This window comes from Lutra lutra, chromosome 6 (assembly GCF_902655055.1).
Source record: "Lutra lutra chromosome 6, mLutLut1.2, whole genome shotgun sequence".
In the NCBI taxonomy this organism is placed as follows: domain Eukaryota; kingdom Metazoa; phylum Chordata; class Mammalia; order Carnivora; family Mustelidae; genus Lutra; species Lutra lutra.
The window spans coordinates 68,657,191-68,669,667 of NC_062283.1; the positions used below are offsets into that span (position 1 = coordinate 68,657,191).

The 12,477-nt window shown below is 55.2% G+C and overlaps 1 protein-coding gene across 3 annotated transcripts in view; it reads left to right on the top strand.

Moving 5' to 3' along the window:
• The window catches only part of CPNE5 (copine 5), an 89,461-nt gene that overhangs the window by 54,352 nt on the left and 22,632 nt on the right, over positions 1 to 12,477 (top strand). For 2 of the 3 annotated variants that reach the window (XM_047735045.1, XM_047735047.1), the window contains 2 exons: positions 715 to 818; positions 5,390 to 5,494. In XM_047735045.1, coding sequence (XP_047591001.1) covers positions 715 to 818; positions 5,390 to 5,494 — 209 coding nt within the window. Of the gene's footprint in view, positions 1 to 714; positions 819 to 5,389; positions 5,495 to 12,035; positions 12,093 to 12,477 lie in introns of those variants that run through there. The other variant, XM_047735048.1, reaches the window with a different exon arrangement.

Consider the following 12,477-nt stretch of genomic DNA (forward strand, 5'->3'; position numbering starts at 1 on the left):
CCCTGACCCTGAGATCATAACCTGAGGTGAAACCAAGGGTGGGGCGCTTAACCAACTGCGCCACCCAGGAGCCCCAGTGATGTTTCATCTTGACCGTCTGCTGGGAGCCACCCAGTTTGTGAGGGGATGAGGCAGTGTGGACAGAGTGAGGGCTCTGAGGTTGGCAGACCCAGCTCAGAGGAGCTGTTGGGTGAGCTGTTTCAGCTCTCTGAGCCATTGCGTGAAAAAACGGACTGAGGCACATCAACACTGACGTGACTTCACTCTGCCAAGGGCTTTGCTTCTAGTCCTTGCAACAGCCCTTTGAGGTGGGTGCTGTGATCAGCCTTGTGTTACAGAGGGGAAACTGAGGCACTGAGGAGTTGCCTCCGTTGTCTAAGGTCACACAGCTAGAAAGTTTAGAACCAGAATTCAAACTGGGGCAGCAGGTTCTAGAATCCCCCTGCTTCACCTCCAGCCTCTGCCCCCTACCCTGCACTGCTCCATCAGACCCGCCCAGTGGGGTTGTTTGAAGATGGAATGAGATCCCCCAAGTATTAGCCCAGGGCCCAGCCCTTCATTGGTGCAGGGCAAACAAAACATGCTGTCCTTTAACCAGCTTGGTGCTCGGAATCCTCCTGTTTTCCAGGGCCTTGGGGCTGTATTTCCACGGGGATTGGGGCGCCCTCCAGCCTTCTCCTGCCTCACACTCTTGTTCTGCCTCCTTCCCACCAGGATGTAGCCACAATGCAGTTCTGTGCCAACAAGCTGGACAAGAAAGATTTCTTTGGGAAGTCCGACCCCTTCTTGGTGTTCTACAGAAGCAATGAGGATGGAACGTGAGTTCCCTGACCACACTTCACCCCCTTTCCAGCATCAGGGATGGAGGGGTGCGGCGACCTGCCAGGCATGGGGGCTTGGACTTGCCTCTTCACAGTGGTACCTGGGCCTCCTGCTGAGCATGGAAGTCAGGGGCTCCCGTGGTACCCTGACACATGGTTGGGACCAGTGGGGGGTAAGGGCAGCCCCGAAGCCAGCGGTGCCATTCTGAGTGTCTCAGCCATGGTTGTTGGAGGTGAGGGGAGTGGGCGAAAGCTGGGCTAGGGTGGGAAGGAAGGGTTCCTCCGATAGCCCCTTCCTCTTCCGCACAAGTCAGCGCATATCTCCAGCCCACCCCTCCTCCACCTGCAGCCCTCGGAACACCCCCACTACCCTACGCGCCCCCCACCCAACTACCACATGCCCGGCATGGCAAATCAGGACCCTGTTACCTGCCCAGCCCCACACCTTGCCAAAGGCTTCATTCAAAACTGCACGCCGTCTTTAAATCCCCCATTTCCTCCTCTCCTCTCCCTAATCTGGAAGCCACCCACAATATGACGGAAACACACACAGCGCGGCGGCAAATGTAGGTCAGCTGTGCACACGGATGCTCAGATTCCAGGTTGAGGGTCTGGGGACCTCTGTCCACCCCACCAGCTTGCTGTGTGACCTGGGGCAAGTTATGCCCCCTCTCTGGGCCTATTTTCTCATCAGGAAAATGAGCCAGTTGGATGAGGCAGTTTCCATGGTCTCTTGAAGCAGCATGGCTTTGGGAGGCTGTGGCCACTTTGAGCTGGGATGCTGCCGAACCAGGAAGCCATGGGGTCAGGGAGGTTAATTAGAAAGACACTGCTGGAGAAGGGGAACTTGGAAGCAGGTTTGGAAGGAGAGGGAGAAAATGGATCCATGGGGAAGGAGAAGGGAAGAACAACAGGCAAGAGAAAAGCAGGGCGCAAAGCAGGTGTGCCCGGAGCGGAGGGCAGAAAGGCCTCCGCCCAGTTCCCCTGGATTCTGGAACGGTGTGTGTGTGTGTGTGTGTGTGTTGGGGGGCAGGGAGGAGTAGGAGGAGGTGTGTTTCAGTTCAAGAGAAAACTGATTTTAAAACCTGAACGAACAAAACAAGGGAAATTAGGTGTGATCATTTGCATAACAAAAGGAGTCTTTGTCTCACCAAAGGACTCCCAGCAGGATTTCTTTAAATAATTCTTGTTGACTTTGACTTGACTTGAGGGAGGGAGGGAAAGGGCCCAGCAATGTTCCGGGCGCCCACGGAAATGTCCACACAGGTCCCCTCCAGAAAGGCAATGCCTGGTCGGGCTGGGTTTGTCTCGGAGGTGAAGGCCAGCGGGGCCAGGAGAGAGGGATTGGGGTTTAGGAGCAGGGGAGGGGTGTGTTGCAAAGTGTTTGCCAGTGATTGTTCTAGCAGAGCCTGTGTAGGATGGGTGGGGAGGGGGCAGGGAAGAGGGAGAGACTCGTGACTGACACCGTGAACAGGTGGGAGGTGCTGCGCGCAGGCGAGCCTCGCTGGGGGGAATGCAGGGAGGAAGTGGGGAGGGGAGGGCGGGGCAAAAGGACAGTGAGCAGACCTCACAGGGCAGGACTGGGGTGGTCCCTGAAGTCAGAGCCCCTCCCTGGCAGTGGAGCTGTGGGAAACCCAGTGTTAAAAATGGCAAAGGAGCTGGTCAAATGGGGGAGGCGATGGGAGTTTATTTGGGGGTGAGTTTCCCTTGAGGCATGGGCTGGATCTCTCCAAGGGCAGCTGGAGAAACCCACCCAGAGCCCCCCAGAGGGTGGGCCTGTCTGTGGGCACAGGTCAGAGGCTGACCTAGTGGAAGCAGGGTGGTTACCCAAGGTTTGAGGAGAGACCAGTAGAAGGTTCGGGTGACACTGCCAGTTAGGAAGAGGTCAGAAGGAAGGTCAGTGAGGGAACCCAGGGAGTAGAATGTCCTGGGGGGAAAGGGGAGGAAGCACCCACGGAGCACCCATGTTGCTGCTGGTGCTGTACCTACTTTGTCTTCTTCAGTCCTGGTCACCCCTCCGGCTCCGCCAGGCTGCCTGCTGTGTACCTTTAGGCAAGTCTCTTAACCCAATGGAATTTTCTGGAAATGGGAATGTTCTGTGTCTTGCCATCCAATACAGTCGCCATTAGCTAAGGTAGCTGTTGAGTATGTGAAAAGGGTGACTGAGGAGCTTAATTTTTAATTAAATTAAACTTAATTTAAATTTAATTTAAAGGTAAATAGCCCCATGTGGCTAGTGGCTGCCATATTGGACAGTGCACCTCCCCAACTCGGTTTCTTGGTATGTACAGTGGGGATAATCCTACCACCTTCCTCACAGGGTTGCTGTGAGGACCAAGTGAGTTCATATGTGTCATTAGAAAAGGGCGTGGCAGTATTAGCTACTGGATCCACCCCCCCCCCCAATCTTTTTACAATGAAGGGGAAGCTCAGAGAAAGTCTCTTGCTCAGGGAGGCACAGCTGGTAGCAGGGGCCCTGGGACTGGAGCTTCCCCTGTTGGACCCCGCGGGTTCATGGTCTCCCACATCACGCCCTGAGCGGATATCGGGGTGAATTGAGTTGAGCCATGAGATGTCTGCAGGACCATTTCCATGCCAGGGCCTGGCCCCAGGGCAGCTGCAGCAGGGAGTTGAGGGGTCTGTGGATTTGGTGATGAGGGGCTTAGAGGACCTTAAAAAAAAGCAGCTTCAGATCAGAAGCCCAGAGGGAGGCAATCAGGCTAATAGTGCAGAAGACCTGGTCAGGATACTGCTTGGCAAGGGAAAAGAAACAGAGAAGTCCGGGGCTCCAAAGAGATGGAGGGGCTGGGAGGGTCCACAGAAGGTGGGTGTGACTGTTCCAGGTAGGAGGTCTCTGGAGCCCAGCCCCAGGCTTCTGCGCAGGCGACCTTCCCTCCCTTCACAGCCCAGGGGCAGCTCCTGATTCTACCTCCCGCACCCCCCTCCCCAACCCTTTTGTCTTCCTGCCTTACCTGCCTGCCCCAGCTTGGGCAGCCATGGCCCCCTCCTGTCCCCGTCCTCATTCCCATCCTAGTCACCAGCTCCAGGGTGTGTGGGGAGGTCTCCCACATGTATCTCCACACTCCAGTGGGCGGGCGAGAAGGAGCAGAGAAGAGAAACGCTGAGCCGCGGTGACAGGAATGACATTTTGACTTGAAAATTGCCAGAGAAGAAATGGCAGAGGCTGTGTGGGCACGGGCGGGGCCCAGGCGCTTTCCTGGGTGACCTTTCTAGGCTGGTAGGTGGCTGGGGTGGGGGTGGGGAGGCTGGGAAATCACAGGGGGACAGCTTGTGCCCCTGGCCCCAATCTGGCTCCTGGCTGCCCCTCTGTGTTGGCAGGGCAGGCTGCCAGGATGCGGCCAGCAGGCACGCACGGGGAGTGGGCAGGGACGCTGGACTGGAGCCCAGCGGGGTAAGCCAGTCCGACACTTTCAGTTTGCAAAGGAGGCTCGTGGATTCAGACTGGGAGAGCCGAAAGTGTCTAAGAGATTGTCTAAGCCAGGGGCCTCACTTTCATGGCCTTTAATGGCAGGGAAAGCTGTGGAAACTCTCCTGCGAGACATACATCTATTCATTAGTTGGTTCCAAAAAAATATTTAGCGAACGCTTACTCAGTGTCAGGCACTGGTCTGGGCACCAGAGATAAACCAGTGATCCAGGAAGACCAAACAAACCCTTGCCTTTACGGAGCTTGTGTTTCACCGACAAACCGCACAAATAAATAAGGAGAAACATAGACTGTGTCAAATGTCAAATGATAACAGGTAAAATGGAAAAAAAGCATGGAAGGGGACAAGGGGATGTCAGAGACAGGGGACCGGGGGTTAAATAAATTTTATATCAAGGCGGGTGCTTTTATCAAATGGGTGACACTTGAGTAAAGACCGAAAGGAAGTAAGTGAGCCATGAACATGGGAATCTGGGGAGACAATGCTCCAGGCAGGGGAACAGCAAATATATGAAAGTCATGCACCAAGTTCACCCCGATTTTAGGGGTTCACAAACCCTTAAATCCCATCCACAGATCCTTCCGCGGATCTCAGATGAGGAACGTCTGACAGCAGCCAACTCCCTGAGTTTATAGGGGAGGGGTCAGCTTACTCAAGGTCACACAGAGAGGAGGCTAGGGGGGCAGAACGCATTATCTCCTGACACTCCCCACCTGCCCCTGGGAATCTCTCTCAACTGTCACCAAGAAATGGCCACCTGTCTGGGTGGCTCAGTTGGTGAAGTATCTGCCTTCAGGTCACAATCCCAAGGTCTTGGATGGAGCCCTGCTTTGGGCTCCCTGCTCACTGGGGAGCCTGATTCTCCCTCTCCCTCTGCTCCTCCCCCTGCTTGTGCACGCTCGCTCGCTCTGTCTCAAATAAAAAAATAAAATCTTTAGGGGAAAAAAAAATGGCTACAGGTAGTGTGTGGATGCTGCTAGTGACAGGGAGCTCATCGCCTCCTGAAGCTCTGGCTTCCACTGTCAGGCAACCGCAGAGGTTAATCGGGTGGCCTCTCTGTTGACCTGGATTCTGCCTTCCTCGGTTGGAGCCTGACACCTTCCGTCTCTTCTTCACCAGGTTCACCATCTGCCACAAGACCGAGGTCATGAAGAACACCTTAAACCCAGTTTGGCAAACCTTCTCCATTCCTGTGAGAGCACTCTGCAACGGGGACTACGACCGGTGAGATGAGACACTGCCCCTCACAGGGGTAGGGGGTAGGGGGTAGGGGATAAGGTGTAGGGTAGAGGTGCTGGCTGTCTGGGCAGTGGGGGCAGAGCCCCCCAGAGCTGTGCTGTTCCTGCCCCTTGCCTCCTTGGGCAGTGTCTGCCTCCATTCCCCACCACGCCCCACCACCATCCCCCTGGTCTGGCAGCCCACTGCTGGTGGGGGACCTGCCCAGCCTGGGGGGATGGGAAGCCAGGAGCTTCTGCAGCCTGTCTCTTTGTGATTTCCAGTGGAGGGGTGGGCGGGGGCAGGATGGGGGCTCTCGATGCAGGCAGAGGTGGCCATGCCAGCCCCAACTCCTAGTAGATGGACTCTGGGGAGTCAGGATCCCAAGATAAATGGGGTATGAGGGGCAGAGTACGGAGAACTCGTGAAACTTTCTTGATGTGCGGCAGCCCATCCTAATCGCATGTCCGTTGGCTCTCACCGTCATTGTTTGAGTGTAGGTTCTTGGGTGTAGGTACCAGGGACCTGGTTTCTAACTCTGGCTCTGGGAATAAAAAGCGCTGTCAACCTGGGCAAGCTTTGACCTGCCTGAGCCTCAGTTTCCTTATCTGTAGAATGAGTTTTAAGCATCCACCTACCTTCAAGTGCTGTTTAGAAGCTCCCATGAACTTCAACCTACGCAAGAAAGCCCTGGTTTGCATAAAATACCAAATCCCGCATTTTGTCCACAGACATTTATTGACTTACCACGGTGTGCTGGGCACCGCGCTAGATGCTGGGTACTGAGCAGGAGACCAAACACGCCGTCTTCACCCTTTGCCCAACCTTGTGGAGTTTACATCCTTGTGGGGGAGGCAGACATGAATCTGATCACCACACAAAGAAACAGATAATTGCATGTTGTGCTGAGTGCCGGGGAGTCGGGGGGAGTAGGATGGCATCGGTCTGTGTGAAGTTTCGAGAACCTGGCCTGCTTTCCCGTTGATCGCTGTTGCCGGTGGATGAGCTGCCAGATGGGATGGGACACGGGCCCTCTACAGGCCATCCGGACAGGAGCACTGGGGTATCACAACGGACCCTGCAGGGGATCCTGGCTGATGCCGTTGGCAAGGGCTCCCTGGGACCCTGCTCACAGTGTCTCCTGACTGGGTACATGTTGTGGGGAGGAGTGGGAAGGACAGTGCGGATGGCCTTCAGACATCCCTGTCTCCCTCCAGGAAACCCTCAGGCGGCCCTGTTAGGTTGCTGATCCGGGAGATGAGGTGACTCCTTCTCCTGCCTCTTAGCTGGGACAGATCCGCCAGTCTGTTCCACAGGGGGTCGCTGAGTACCTACGATGTGTGCTCAATGCTTCGCCTGCAGCTGTGTGGCTTTCAAGGGAATATAGCCACATTTCCATCTCTAGGGAGCCTCGAGGCTGACCACAGGGAGCTCAGATGTGCACACATCTGCATTTTAGATAGCTAGATAATTGTGCAAAATGAGACTGGAGACAAAAATAGACATTCCAACCAAATGAAGCCCGGTTACATGTCTGGCCAGTCCTGGGGCTTCTGGGGGCTGTGGAGTGGAAGGACGGTCTGGTTGGAGCAGGAGGGTGAGAAGGAGACTTGGGGAAGGCTGGGAGGTACGGTGGGGGGGTGGTTCTGGTTGCTGGAAGAATGGTTGGGATAGCAGAGGTGACAGGGAAGGAGGGGCAATTGGAGGTTGGGGGATGGGAGAGCGTAGCAGTTTAAGTCTCACAGGGTGGGAGGAATTGGCATCTCTGGCCTCACTACCCAGAGGCTGTTGGGGGCCCAGCCGACCCCTGACAACCCTGCACCCTGAGAACCCAGCCTTGTCAGGGACAGTGAGGAAGGCAGTTGGGCTCAGACAGCGGGGCTCTCCATTCAGCCACCAGTGGAAGTGAAGTTATGGGAACACCTCCAGAGCCCGCCCCCATCCCTCCTCTTGCAGGCTGAGCCCCAGACTGGTTTCCCTCCAGCATGACCAGGCAGCCCAGGACCCTCTCCACAGCCGGGAACAGACTGACCGTGACGTGACTGACAGTTAATGGAGGGGGCCAGGCCTGTCACGCGCCCCCTCTGCCACTGAGCTCTAGGGTGACCTATGTACCCAACAGCCACTTGGGAGGTGCGAGTGTCTGGAAGGCCCTCACAGGGTAGGAGAGGGAGGGGTTTGTGTAGGAAAACAAAGCCATTTCCTTCTCCCCCCAAGGTACCTCTTAAAACTCACAAAAATACATTCAGTTTAATCTAGCAGCCGTGTCTTCCAAGCCAGCCAGGCAACGGACATGCTGCTGGGTGCTGTGGGCATAGTGGACATCAGATCCGAGCCTCCCCGTTAGGTTACTCCCAGGCCAGAGTGGGAGACAGGTCATAGTAATAATGGTAGTAGTAGTAGTAGTAGTAGTAGTAGTAGTAGTAGTAGTAATAGTAGTAATAGTAGTAGTAGTAGTAGTAAATGCTCTGGTAGCACTTCTGTGGTCATTTATGTATGTAAGCTAATTTCATTCTTCCAACAATTTCCTCTGAAAAAGGTGCTAATACTATCCACATTTTACAGGTAAAGAAACTGAGGCCCAAAGACGTTAACAGCTCACCTAGGATCTTACTGCCCATCAGTGGTAGAACCAGGATTTGGAGCCAGGCAGGCTGCCTAGAGAATTTGTATTCGTGTCCTTTGTGCTCTGGGGCCAAATGGCTAAGACGGGTATGAGTGGGGCACATTTGGTGGAGGGCTTGACCAGGGACTTGGGGCAGGTCTGCTTGGAGCCTGGAGGTGAAGACTTGAAGGCCTGGCCATCTGCCTACATCTGGGAGTAAAAGGGATTTAGAGGACATTTGTGTTTGGAGCTGAGGTTGAAAGGGAGAAATGGAAGAGTGACAGGGACCCTGAGGGGGCAGCTGTGTGACAGTCACGGTGGTGCTCTGCCATGCAGAGAGGAGAACAGAGAGCTGGCAGAGGTGAGATGTCCCAGGTCCTGCACAAGTAGGGAGCAGGAGAGAGACATGGAGATGGTCAGAGAGCTAGGAGGGTACTGGGAGAGGGCAGCTGTGGGCAGAGCCCTGGGCTCAGGGAAGAATCCAAATAGAAGTATCAACTCCTCCCATGAAGGAGAGAGCTGGGAGGGCGAGAAGCAGGGATCTGTGAGGCAGGAGAGTTTACTTGGAATAAGGGGGTGGAAACCAGTTAAGATGACTGAGTCTTACAGAGTTGGGTCAAATTGTGCCCTAATTGGTTTAAATACATTATCCTATTTTGTGAATTTAAGTTTCACAGCAACCCTAGAAGCTGGGTTCTAAGGACATGCCTATTTCACAGATGGGGAAACAGAGAACTAGAGCTTATGTATCTTGCCCAAGGAAGGAGAAGGTATATTTCCCTTCTCCAGAAACTGCCTTCTCTAGAGGCAGAGGTCCACCCCATCTTTGCTGTCTCCAGTTCAAATCCAAGTGAGCCAGCTGGGCAGAGCTGGGGACAGCGGGGCTGGCGTCAAGATCAGAGGTGGTCCAGCCCTCCCGTGGGGTGAAATGGGTGATGACAAAAAGCCCTTCCCCGGCCTTTCCTGAAACCCCTCTGCTCTGGCCTTCGGCATTCTGCAACTTGAGGATCTATTCCCCCTTGAGCCAGCCAGATTCTCCCGCTCAGGCTGCTGTCCCTCACTCACACCTTAATGTTGAATGTGTGGATGTGAAGAGGGTAAGTTTACTGGGCCCTCCCCTGGAGAGGGGAGACGATTCCCCAGGACTGGGGGCTCTCATATCCCAGAAGCTACACACTTCTGTGGGCCTGCTGGAGAAGGGAAATACATCGCCCTTGAACCCTACTGCATGCTGAGTCCTGGGAGGGGGCCCAGCCACTGCATATGACCAGCTGACACACGTAGAAGCTGAAGGCAGAGGAGGGAAAGCCTCTGCAGTGTGGCTGTGCTTACACAGAGCTCCATCTTTCAGCGTTGCTGCCTGTCCCCCTGAACCCCAATACCCGTCTTCTTCCCCGAAGCCTCTAAGACTGATGGGCTGACTCAGTCAGTTTAGGGCCAACCCCTGGAGACCTGTCAGCCTAGTACCTCTTCCTGCCCTGGAGAAGCTCATTAGGAGAGAGACACAGCTCTGTTCCAAGGAGACTGTAGATAGAGCTGTCGGTGTGCAGGGGTTCAGAGAGAGAAGCCTGCAGTCTTTGCTGGCCTCCCTTGGCCCCACTGGCCTGCTAAGGCTCACACAGACCCAGCTCTGTCCCCTCAGCCCCAGGCATCCAGAGACCCACAGGACACTGGCTCCTGGCCCCAGGCCTGGCTTCACAGCTTGATTTGGGGAAAGCCTCCCCTCCGCCCCCCCACCCACGCGCCAGGCTTCCCTTCATGATTTTGTGGAAGGAGGGAATTGTCACTGCATGGTAACTGCACAGAGTTGTGAGATCTCAGACGACAGATATTTAATAATATTTATATTACCTACTATATGCCAGGCACCGTTCTAGAAGCTGAAGTTTACAGCAGGGAACGAAATAATCCACATTTCCTGGTCTCAAGGAGCTGACGTTTTCATGGTGAATAGCAATTGCTTGGGAGACAGGGACGAAAGGCTGGAGTGTTTTAGATGGAGCAGAACATGTGTCCAGTCCTGGTGTGAATGACATGTGAATGATGTAGTTGACTTCTCACAACGCCAAAGTGGGTGTGATGATCCCATTTTACAAAGGGATAAACAGAGTCCCTGGGGCCTTTGAGATGGCTGGGCTGAGTTTGCACAGGAATCTCACCCCTGGAAGTCTCAACCTCAGCGGCAAGTTAAAATTCCCCAGGGAGTTTTTAATACGCCCCCTGCCCAGGCTGTACCCCAGACCAACTGATTCTGAACTGCTGGCGTCAGGATTGCTAATACGTGCCCGGGATCCAGTGTGCAAATGATGGGGGGAGCCCAGCGCTCTCCTCTAGAGAAGGTCGGTGGCTCTGGCCAGGCATTCCAATCAGCCAGGAGACGTTCCAAAACTACCCAAGCCTGAGTACCATCCAGGCCAACTGAATCAAGCCCTTGTGCCCTGGGATTAAAAACAAGAAACAAAACCCAAAAACCTCCTTAGTGATTTTTGGGGGTATCCAAGGCTGTGGCTGTAACTGGGGTCCTCCTGTAGTTTCTGAGCCTGTGGCTGTCCCTGATCCAGTCGCCTGAGTGGCTGGTGTTGGTGGTCTCAGGAGAGACACTCCTTGCTGGGGTCCCCGAAAGTCCCCTACAGAGCCACATGGGTCTGGGAAGGACTGGGTGACTTTGGCATTGTGCGTCAGGGTCCTGGCTCCGGCCCTGGCCAGCTCTGTGACCCTGGGAACATCCCTTAGGGCTTGGCTTCCCCAGCTGAAAATGAGTGCGCACAGCAGGGCCGTGGGGGGTGTGTGTGGGGGAAAACTTTAAACTAGATCCCAGGCTCTGCCCAGAGATGCCAGGAACCGGACCTGGGGCTGTGTATGTCTGACAGGCTCAGTGGTGATCAGCTACATGGCCAAGCTTGGATACCACTGAGGTTACTTCCAGCCTTGTCATTCCAGGAACTGGAAGTTGCAGAGCCCAGGTACCCAGGCGGGAGCGTCCCTGATTTAAGTAAATTTCCTATGAAAAGCAATCCAAGTGTGGCCGAATGCCAGAGTGGAGAGGAGGAGGCATTTTTACGGAGACCCACCTGTGCGCCCCGTGGGCTCTGCCAACTCCACTAGTATCCTTCCTTGAAAAGGATGGTCTGTGGCTCAGAGAAGTTCAGTGACCTCTCCAGGTCCCACAGCATCTGCACTCCAGCCTCTTTCCTCTCTTTCCAGTCACCAGCCCCCTCCCCCCCACTTCAGGGACCTAGATTTTTTTCTAGATTTTTTACCCCACGATTCACTCCAGAGAGAGACACAGTATTTTGTTTTTCCTAAGAATTTAAGAGGATTCCTTGAAATGACGGACTTCCATGCCTGCCCCATTTACCTAGATGGTCACAAAAATCCGGGGTGGTGCACGACCTCCCAGACGTTCCTCCATGGGGGGACAGTTGGTGACCTGCGGCGGGCAGATCCGTACCCCCGCCCTCCGGCCCTGGGAAGGCTCATCTACGGGGAGACAGCGCCTCCTGCTGGGGGCCGCGCCACCCCGAGGCCGACTTCTCGAAGACCCACAAAGACGGCTGCGGCCCCGGGCGAGATGATCTATAACTAGAAGACAGGCCCAGGCAGCTGTGTCTGCGAGCCCCAATTCGGACCGAGGCTGGAGACCCCGGCTCCCCACGCCTCAGGTTCCACCCCCCCCACCCCGATCCTGAGCCTGCAGGGAGACCCTGGCAGCTGCCCCTTCCCTGGGCCTCCCTGGAGGACCACCGGCACCAAGGGTTAACCCGCGGTCTTCCACCTCCCTCCTCCCACCTCTGGTCTGCTAGCCTGTTGCCATGGAAACGGGCTAAAAATAAAATGGGCTCCCAAAGCCCAGCCCCCTGCACAGGAGTCAAAACAAACTAATTAAAGCAGCCAGGCTAAAATATGAAGATAATTACACCCTCACTCAGGAGCCAGTCGTGGCAATGGAAAAGCTCAGCAGGCCATTCCTGACCTCGGGAGGTCCTGGGCCCCTCCCTGCCGGTCTGTGCTGGTTCCCCATTGCTCAGACTCCTCGGACTGGGGTCCCACCAGCTCCTAGTCTTGTTACCCCTCCCCAGGAGAGCGCAGTCGCTCTGGCCTGAGATCCCAGGGTCCCACCACCGCCCCCCCCCCCCCTTGATAAATCCACACTATGGCTTCTTCCTGGGACCTGTGTCCCATCTGGGGTGGCCAAGGAGAAGGTGGGGTGAACTGAAGTCTGAGACTGTTTTTCCACATCCTTCCTGAAACTCAGGCAAGTCCCTAGGCAGCTTTGAGGATGCCTCTGTCCCTAAGACCTTTACTAAAGGGCCTGAAGATAGTTCCTTTGTCTCTGGGGCTGTTGTGTGTCCTTTGAGGGCCCTAGAGCCTGGTGGCTGTCTCAGCG